This window comes from Citrus sinensis, chromosome 9 (assembly GCF_022201045.2).
Source record: "Citrus sinensis cultivar Valencia sweet orange chromosome 9, DVS_A1.0, whole genome shotgun sequence".
Lineage (NCBI taxonomy): Eukaryota > Viridiplantae > Streptophyta > Magnoliopsida > Sapindales > Rutaceae > Citrus > Citrus sinensis.
Window position 1 is genome coordinate 22561372 of NC_068564.1, and position 10032 is coordinate 22571403.

The window sequence follows — 10032 nt, forward strand, 5'->3', positions numbered from 1 at the left end:
AAAAAAATTTCACTGACTTAGCTAATAAGCTTCAGGATTAAGGCTAGTTTGGTAATATTATAATATTTAAAATAATTGTCATTATTTGTATTTTAAAAATAATTAACTAGAAGGGAATCAATTAAATATTTAATAGAATTTATTTTAAAAGTGTTGCGAGTCTTATTGTTAAACTGTTGTAAGAATATAAATAACTGAATTCGACAAAATATTGAATAAAATCTACTTAGACATTTATAAGCATGTATATAAAATATTTTTGTGTTGTGTATATATAACAATTAATAACTAAAATAAATATTTTATGTTATTAATTTTATTTGTTTATTTTGTTATCTCTAGATAATTGGTTATAACAATAATCTTTTACTATTAATGATTTTATTTCTTAATTAATAAGATAATTTTAGATTTTTATAATATACCTGAGGATATATATGAAATTGTATTAAGTATACAATAAATTCTCAAAGTTAAATTTTTCAAAAACTACTCATTCCCTATTTTTTAAAATCTCATATAGGATAAAATAATTTTACCAAGAGTGATTTCTAAAAGAGTTTACTAAATTAAATTTACTTTTAGATTTTCAAAATCAATTTTAAACTTTCCAAAAATAATCTTAAACAGACTCTAAGTCGAGTGATTTTCAAATAATTTTTTTTAATTAATTATTGGAGATAGAATAAGTAGTTAAAATCTCCTGAATTTGATTATTTGATAGGACTCGATCAGGCATGTGCTCTCGCAACATGTGTAATGTATAGAAGTTTAAAAAATATATTTGAGATGTTTAAATTTAGACTAATAGGAAATTAACACTTATTGGGATGTCGATCTATTCATTGCGTTTGTACATGGAGTGTCGTTTTGGAGGACAAGCAGGGAATGCCTTGGTCAAATCAATAAATAAAAAGTGCCGTTTGCTTTCATCTTCAAGACAAGAAGCTGGATGGTCGCTTGACAGGAAGAGTTATTTTCGGTCCATCAGTATGTGTCGGCAAGGGAAGGGGGTTGCAATTTCCAGCTTTGATTTTTCCATCTTTGATTTGGACATTTCGAGGTGGCAGTCCATCACCTTTTTAAGTCAATGGCGTGACTGAATGAATGCAAAGACCAAAACAAACATTTGCCGTCTTGAGTGTGCGCAAAAGACTTATGAAACCGTACAAGAAAAAAGTTCTGCAAGTGTACATCATTAACAGTCTGCATTTCCAAGTGCTCTGGAACTAGAAGAAAAATGAATATCCTCAAAACAAGTATTAGATATAAATCCCGGCATATCGCAGGGGAACAAACCTTTTTGGACAGCCGGGAAGTGAAAAATAAGGGCTCAGGGCATTATTGAACACCGAGTAATATTAATAACTTGGAAGGCTAAAATTCTCTAGAGAGAAAGGACACTCATTGCATCGTCAAAAAATACTTTTCTGCAAGTGAGAAGAGTACTATCACGCGGATTACAAATTATACAACATGAGGCAAAAAATGATACAGAAAAGATAGAAGTATGGCCATGGCACTGACCGTATGAAAAACTTGGCTGAAATAGCCTAGCTAGAAGAACCACCATCTCTTTTGCCGAGCCTTCTGCAACAAAATATAAGCAAGCACTGTTTAAGAATGCATAAATAGAAAGGAGATGAAAGTGCAAGTGTACTTTTCATGTAGTAATTTTTCCGAAACATTAAAGCAAGATCTAAAAATTCCTAGTTACACCCAGCTGAGAAGAGACAAATCAATTCAAGGTAACACCCTGCCATACTGCTTAGTGCTTACCCACCCCCAACTTAAAAGTTTAAAAATATATATATATAATTGCTAAGAAGGGCAGAGAAACCTTCTGATTCTTATTCTTATTTTCATTCTGTGGATGCATTAGAATAGGCCGAGAAAGGACAGCGTTGTCAATGTTCTGCACGAATGGCCGCACCTTCTCCTCCAACATCTCATTCAACTGATAATAACAAAATAATCATACCCTACTTCAGAATGCAACAAAAACGTATTGACAACACTGCAAATTAGCCCACAGAAAATGCAGGATAGTATTTAGGAAATGCAAATCGATGTATATGTATGATTGTATATGCCATGTAACATGCGTGCATGAGTTCTAAATGTCATTCCATCTTCTGGTAAGCTTCATGATTCTTCCTCTTTCAGTTCACAACAGCCAAACTTATGAACAAGAATGAATGCATAACTGAGTGCAACTGTGTGAAAAGCAAAATAATCAGAAAAAAGGCTAAGCTTATCAACTTTCTGCAGCAATCAAATTAAAGAAAAAGTTTTTAACATTTCTTTTTCTTTTCTAGGTTCTCTTGATTAACAAATCATAGTTACCCAAAAAGACAGATGTGCAAAAAATTTTGCCCTGATTTTGACAAAGATTTGAAATCTGATCTCTTAAATAAACAGAAAGCTTTTCAGTCAAGTCTTTATAAAATCCATCATGTTATAAGCCATAGTAAATCTTGTCAGCAAAGCCGTAATCTCACCCAAAAGGGAAAAAGGAAAATAATATACTGAGCGTTCAATCAGGGAGAATAAACATTAAGTTTTCCAAACCTTTTCTTGCCGCCATTTAGTTTCCCACTGAGCATCCAACATTTTATCAGCAATTTCTCTTTGAGCATTAAGAAGAACAGTCTTCTCATATAACTTTTTTGGGTCTTTGAGATCATCCTCACTCCAAGAAGAGGCATTTAGTGGAAGGTCCAGGTCCTGCAAGTGCTCAACAGTTGGCTCCAATAATATTTCCTTAATTCTATTTAGCACTACCAACATGTAATAAAAATTCAAGCAAATACTGGATATCTAAACTACAGTGTATAGATTAGCAATATAGGGTACGCACACCCCAGTTTTCAGGCCGCAGTGGAGGATCAAGCTTCATGACTTCTGTCTCTAGAGCCTTCTTGGCCTTGTAGTAAGGGATGTTTTTCACTATAACAGGGTCTTCCCTAGCACGGACAGGATCTATGGAGATCAAGGCCTGCAAATGATAAATGATTTCATATTAGTGACTTTGAGCAATAGTGCACAAGTAGGTAGAGTCCTGCTCTTGGAATCCTCAAAGAGAAGGATTGGCGAGAGCCATTTCCCAGTAGTGGAGTGGACCGAGGAGCATAGCATTCGAAGGTCAGCATAAGGAGCGTAGCGTTTGAGGGTCAGTATCTATCTTCTAGTTTTTTTCATTATTTATTTTATAATCATTATGTTGATTTCCGGTTGCATTGTGCAGAAGTTCAATTATCAATACACAGATAGGAATAGGAACAGAAAGTGTTTGCATACATACACACAGACAAACAATGGAGTCATCAACTGATTGAAAGATATCAATATATGTCATTAATCATGATCCTCACCAAATAGAAAAAGGTAAATCAGTTACATTTCTAAACAGTATAAAATCCAGACAATTAGAACATCTTGAATATTGAAATCTTTTTCACTCTTTCATATTCATTCCAGGATAAACAAATAACTTCGTACAATCATGTTTGATACATCAAAATTGGAAAGGGATTCTGGAAATGAAATAGAAAAGGGGTGGAAAATTAGAGCATTAAGAATGGAATTTCAGTTATTCAATAATATGAAAATATTGCATAATTCATGTGTCCTTTAGAAAGAGATAGGCCATAGGGGGGAGTTTCTGTCATGTCAAGTAATCCCCACAAACTCACAAGTTCATCATGTGTAAGTACTAAGGTCAATATTCAAAATGTGATAAAACTTCAGGAAAAGGAAACAAAACTGAAACCAGAACTTAAGGACTGGTTAGATAAATCAGGACTTGAAAATTCATCGGAAGTCTTTTTGTTTTAAACAGAAAAAAATTTAAATTAAAGTGCTTAAACTTTTTATTCAATATGAATCTCTGCAAAAAGGGAACACACTAGATGGAAACATAGTTTAATAAAGACAAATTTATATAATACTGGGAAGTACTTGGAAAGTATGAAAAGAAATAAGAAATAACATAAAGTAAATGAAATCTTTCACAACTTCCCACAGAATCCAAGTATTAACCACATTGCTTTTCAACATCCATCCCATGGAAACATCCAATTGGCCATGACCATATCATTATCATTCTTTTACAGGACATTACACAGCAGACTGCCAACTTTTTCTTTTTTGTAGAAAAGTCACATTTGTGAACTGAAAGAGTCAGTGAATTTCGGAAGAAGAGATATTTGCAGTAAGAAGATTATCTTACTTCCTGCAAGTGCTCCCAACCGGGACTTCTCTTGGCCACCAACTCACGAAGTTGATCGTACCTCATAGATTCCTAACCATGCAAAGACCAAAAAAATACAATCACCCACCATTAGCAGCAGTAATTTCAAAGATCAAAATACTGAATAACCATAATAACAATATCAATTCAATTGTTAGCCTGAATATGAGATGTTCAGCTCTAAGCATACTGTTAGAGAGTTCATATTATTTTTATGTTCTTCTTTCAGCTTGCGTGGAATAAGCAAAATGGTGAAGCCACAACTTTAGGTAAAATAAATAAGAATTAAAACATGTGGCATTTCATAAATGGAAGTTCAAGAATTAGCTGGAACCATATATCCAGTTACTGTTGGGATGAAAATAAAAGGTCAATGACTCTGTGCAGCTAATGCATGGATTAAAAAGAGCATTATCATTATGCTTTCAAGCTCAGGCTAAGTACTGGTGCCAAGTTTTAGCATGCTTTTTTACAGACACGGTTTTAACCAAAACTTCCACACACTGAGCAGGTAATATGGAATATGGGATGTCAGACTCTAATTTCTAAAGTATACAGCAAAATCAATAATCTAGCCAAAACCTTTTATTAGACAACGCTTAAAGAAAATGAACAATTTTATAAAATTTTATGCATGCAATGACATTTTTTATAACAGCGGCAGAATCTTGACTTTGAAAAAATAAATTTGCAATCCATAGTACATAAGGTGTAGAGAGAGAAAGAGACAGAGAGACAGAGAAAGAGAGAGAGGATGGAAAATTGCAAAATAAATAGTAACCAAATAATAATAGGGGGAGAAAGAAAAAATCATTCTGGAACCTTGTATTGCCACCAAATTTTCTGCTTGACCTCATCATCAAAGTCAAATCCACCCACAATTTGAGGAAAGGTCATCAACCAGAATGCTGCAATACTGGGGTCTCTCATGCTTTCAACTATATGCTGAAACAGTAAACAAAGTCAAAAAACATAGTATGAATTAGAACAAAATGTTGTTCTAAGGCACTAACTCTGAAATCTGCATTAGCTATATTTTTATGTAAAAAGAATTTATAGACAGTAATCATATTTATACATAAAAAGAACGATGATTTAAAAAGCATTGCATACCGGGAAAGGAATATAGTAACAACAAAGTAGACAATAAAATTGACCTTCAAGAATGACTATCCCATGAATAACAGCAAACTATATATATCCATTCGAAAGAATGTTACAACCCTAATTGAACGTTTTCCCAAATCCTGTAATTCCTTTCCTACATGGAGCTCCACTGAACAATTTGAGCATTTCTTCAGTCAGGGTAATGCCCATTGAGGACCAACAAAAGGAAGCCTCAAACAACGTCTTTACAAACTTTAAAAATTCTTTTGGAGGACTGAAAGTGGATTGTCCAATGTTGGAATGTTTCAAAGAACTTAAAGAAGATTGCCCAATGTTGATAACTACGATGATTTCTAAAATTTTTACAATTTGTTGTTAAGTAATCAAGATATGTCCTTCAATTGTACATTACTTCCAAAGTGTGAATATTAACAAAGTTGTGTGATGAAGCTGTACAAATATTATCAAATCACCAAAAAGTTTTCCAATCAAAACTAGAATATTGCAAAGAACAAGAAAATTTGAAAAGAATTAGAAGAGACTCCATCATTTTGATAATTACAAACTGCAGCTTCCATTAGTACATGAATCCAAGATATGAAGCAACAAGGCTTTTTAAATATTCATAACAGTGAAAGATTTAAAACTACTGCTAACAATAAAATTTTTTTTGAAACGGATATGATACTGACCTCATACGGGTAATCCATCTTTCTCAGTACATTGTAGGCTTTCCATGGAGGTTCCATGATCTGCAGAAAGAAAACAAGGATAAAACTGCATCAATTCAAATTTATAGCAAATAGACATCAGTGTAACTAAGTACAGCTCTTTTAGCAGTGTCACAAATATCTACAATTTGTCGGACATTTCTACAGTAGAATATTTGGCGTGTCAAAGAATTAGTAACACATCAAGCGTGTCCACCTTCTCCAACATCTATGTAGATGGTTACAGCATAATGAGATTCATTTTTCGTAGATTATAGGTAATATTTTGAGGTACTATGTAAACTTTGTTATGGAACTCCTACATACTCACAAGCTTGATTGTTGTTTTATTTTCTATGATCCTTCTAAACAAACAAAACACGAAACTTTATGAGTGCACAAACATAGAAGTACAGACGTACTGTATCTAAATTTCTGTAAGCTGCCATGTCTGGCACTGCATGTATGTATTAAACAAAAAACTCATTTTTGTATCCACAGACCATATCATAACATTGAAGTATCAAAAAATTCATAGAACAACTCACATCGTCGGCAGAGATCGTGACTTGTAGCTTGTTTTTGCATTCAGGACAGCCCATTACGCCCTGCAAACACATTTAGTTATTTCAATCAGAGATCAAAATAAAAAGAATACAAGTCAAATATCTGTCCAGTCTCTTGGCTATAACTTTCATTCTTTTTGACCCAAACAAAATAATAATATGGTTGAAATATCTCTTTCTAAAATGCTGCATGGGAATATATTCAAAGCAGCAAACTATCTGTGAGACAAGAAACATGAATGAAGGGTGGGAAGAACTTGTTAACTTAGTCACATGTGCTAGGAAATAACAGCCTCACCGTTCCATCACAAGTTGGGCAGTCTTTAGATGGCAATGGTGTGTTAAGATCAATTGTTGAAGGAAGGTGCACCAACTCAGCTCGATTGTCAGCAATGGCATCTGCAACGTGTTCTGCTGTTGCCTTCTCCCCACTACAAGAAAATTTACCATAAACATCAAATTACTACGGTTGGATTGACACTTCATACTTATAATAAGATAACTAAGATGATAAATCAATAAGACCAACAGTACTAGCTTCTGATTCTAAGCGCACGAAACCCTACACAATTTGCAAGCTAAAAGAAATCAGACCTCAAGGACACCTGCATGGAATCCTCATGCATTCATGAAACTGATAAAGATCACAGGAGGCAAAGCAGAGTCTTCACACCTTAGGGATTCCTATGCTAATGTTGAAACCAGTAATTACATGATTTAACTACAATGTGGTAGATATAGTGACCAAGAAGTCATATTACATCACTATTAAACTATATCAGCGAAGACATAGTAGAAAGCCAATTATAGTAATTCTAAGAGATACTTAAGAGGCGGATGAGAAATCATATGCAACATGTCCGCTAAAAAATGGTTCAAGAGAACAAATGAGAGTAATAACCAATCTGTGATCATACACATGCTTAGAAGTTAACATACTGAAACTCTCTAGCTAAACTGACTCCCACAAACCAATTATTGAACCTTCCATCTTTGTCTTAGATGAAGAGAATAATAATCCAGTATGCTTAAAAATATCAAACTGATTGGAGACCAGTCTCTACCTTCTCAAGGTGTAACCTTTTACTTGATACTGCACCTGACCTGATCCTCGGCACATGGTACACCGCAATGCCTGCCATCCGTTGCATGTCCGACAATGCCTGCACTTTTTAGACCAAGTTCTTGTAAGAAACCAGGTAATTCTTTAAACAAAATGCATATATGTACTCCCCTTCAATTGTGAAAAGCTTGATACAGAAAATTCTATCTTGATGAAAGAACTAAAGCGAAGACAAACTAAAATGACAAACAGAAAACGATCAACGATGATAACAGAGCGCCAGAATAAAAAATTCAAGAAGATATCGAAAAGCACCTCTGACAAATCACCTTCTTCCCCAGCTCAAATGCAATATCATAGGTCCCAATTGCAGCAACAGCCTGCACTCATACCCGTCCAAAAAAAGACAACAACAATTCATTTTAAAATGTTCCCAATAATTTAGCAACCATCCAAATGAGAAGAGAGAAAAAAAATAATTTTGAAGGCATTAAATATGAAATTTCACAAATTCTATAAATAGTTGTCAATTACAAACTGTTTTATCTTTCTATAAACACACTGAGAATCGATTGAATTTCGAGAAAAGCTAGAGAAAGAGAAGGCGCTTACGAAGACAGAAACATAAGAGAGCTTGGAGATGAGCTCGGGGACACCGAAGCCGCGAGGGGCGGAGCCAGCGATGTCAAAAGCGAGTGTAAAAGGAGACAAGACGAGCTTAATTGGGAACTCGAATATGTCAATGAGTTGCTGACCGTGTCGAGTCGTGAACTGCTTGTAATGAAAGTCCGTGAACTGCTTCACGCTCTTCATAAAACGGTCGGAGCCTCTCGACATTTTTCAGAATCATTTAATAAGCGTATCAAATGAGAGTCAGTGAGGGAGAAAATGTAGAAGATAGGCAAAGTGTTTATGTTGGGGACTTGGTGGGTTTATCTTCTGGGTTTTGGATAAGCTGAGTTCAGGGGTAATGTATCACTGTAACCAAACTGCAGCGTATCAATTCCTTGACGTGTCTTTAAGGGTAAACTGGACTTTTTGTAATTTATATGGGCATATACCTCAAGAAGGTGAAATTAACAAGATAAAAATGCCTACGAAAAAGAATATCCAGTTGAGTGGAATCATTTCTTGATTGCTTTATGCAATGTTCTGTATAAGATCATATCCAAAATGTTAGCTAACTGCATAAAATCAATTCTTGATTTGGTTATTTTAGATTCTCAAAGTGCTTTTGTCCCAGGTCGAGCTATCACTGATAATATAATCATTTTCGGCTGAAATTATGCACCTCTTAAAGTGAAAGCGGCAAAGAAAAAATGGTGTAGCTGCTCTGAAAATTGATATGTCTAAGGCGTATGACAAGATTGAGTGAAATTTTCTTCAAGCTATGATGCTTAAGTTGGGGTTTGATGCCAAGTGGGTGGAGTTAATTATGCTTCGTGTATCAACTATCTGATATAGTGTGCTACGGGAGGGGAAGGAAGTTGGTCCGATTGTTCCTTGTAGGGTTCTTCGTCAAGGAGACCCATTATCTCCGTATTTATTCATTATTTGTGCAGAAGGATTAAGCTCTTTAATTCGAAGGCAAGAAAGGAATGGCTTGCTTCATGGTGTTAGAATTGCGAGAGGTGCTCCATCGGTGTCTCACTTGTTCTTTGCCGATGATAGCTTCCTTTTCTTTAGGGCAAATAACAATGAACCTTCCTTAATCAAGTAGTTACTGGCAGTATATGGTCGAGCCTCTAGTCAAGAGGTTAATTTCAATAAGTCTTCAATTTCATTTAATGCTAATGTGCTTGACTCTGTAACTCGGCAGGTATGTGATGTTATTGCGGTTAACACGACCACTAATCATGGAGCCTACCTTGGTCTTCCATCATATATTGGCAGAAAAAAGAAAGAAGTTTTCAGGCATATTCGGGACAGGCTCTGGCAAAGGCTTCAGGGTTGGAGTACGAGGATGCTCTCTCGGGTTGGAAATGAGATTTTATTAAAGACAATGGCCCTCACTATGCCTAATTATGCTATGAGTATTTATTTGCTGCCAAAGGATATGTGTAGAGAATTAGAAGTGATGATGAATTCATTCTGGTGGCGTAGCAATCGTAGTGGAGGGAAAGGAATTAATTGGCTTAAATGGGAGAATCTATGCAAACTAAAGGGGTGCGGTGGCCTTGGCTTTAAACAACTTCATTTATTCAATATAACGATGCTAGGAAAACAATTGTGGAAATTGTTAACTTGTCCTGATTCTCTTGTAGCTAAGATTATTAAAGCTCGCTACTATCTGCGAACCTCTGTCCTTCAAGCTTCTGTGGGGCATAATCTTAA

The 10032-nt window shown here is 34.9% G+C and overlaps 1 protein-coding gene across 9 annotated transcripts; it reads right to left on the minus strand.

Moving 5' to 3' along the window:
* Positions 1–766: 766 nt before the first annotated feature.
* LOC102606799 (uncharacterized) lies at positions 767–8651 on the minus strand. 9 transcript variants are annotated; one of them, XR_008051844.1, is made up of 14 exons: positions 8311–8649; positions 8014–8078; positions 7700–7798; positions 6934–7066; positions 6618–6677; positions 6052–6111; positions 5075–5197; positions 4232–4303; positions 2861–2998; positions 2572–2727; positions 1841–1957; positions 1528–1590; positions 1300–1430; positions 767–1099 (listed from the first exon to the last, which is right to left on the minus strand). XR_008051844.1 is itself a non-coding variant. In XM_052434176.1 (13 exons), the coding sequence occupies exons 1-12, from the start codon at positions 8533–8535 to the stop codon at positions 1558–1560; spliced, it is 1281 nt and encodes a 426-aa protein (XP_052290136.1). In that variant the 5' UTR covers positions 8536–8650; the 3' UTR covers positions 767–1099; positions 1528–1557. The 9 variants fall into 9 exon arrangements, 6 of the variants coding, with proteins under 6 accessions (XP_052290136.1, XP_052290135.1, XP_006464775.2 ...); XR_008051843.1 differs by having other exon boundaries at positions 767–1182; XR_008051842.1 differs by having other exon boundaries at positions 767–1229.
* Positions 8652–10032: the final 1381 nt, after the last annotated feature.

Excerpts from the sequence above, each read along its gene's own strand:
- LOC102606799 (XM_052434176.1), bottom strand. The coding sequence starts at position 8,535 with ATGTCGAGAGGCTCCGACCGTTTTATGAAGAGCGTGAAGCAGTTCACG. Across the intron at positions 6,112-6,617 it reads TCACGATCTCTGCCGACGAT|ATCATGGAACCTCCATGGAA; the intron begins GTGAGTTGTTCT and ends TTCTTTCTGCAG. Across the intron at positions 2,728-2,860 it reads TGCGGCCTGAAAACTGGGGT|GACCTGGACCTTCCACTAAA; the intron begins GTGCGTACCCTA and ends GAGCACTTGCAG.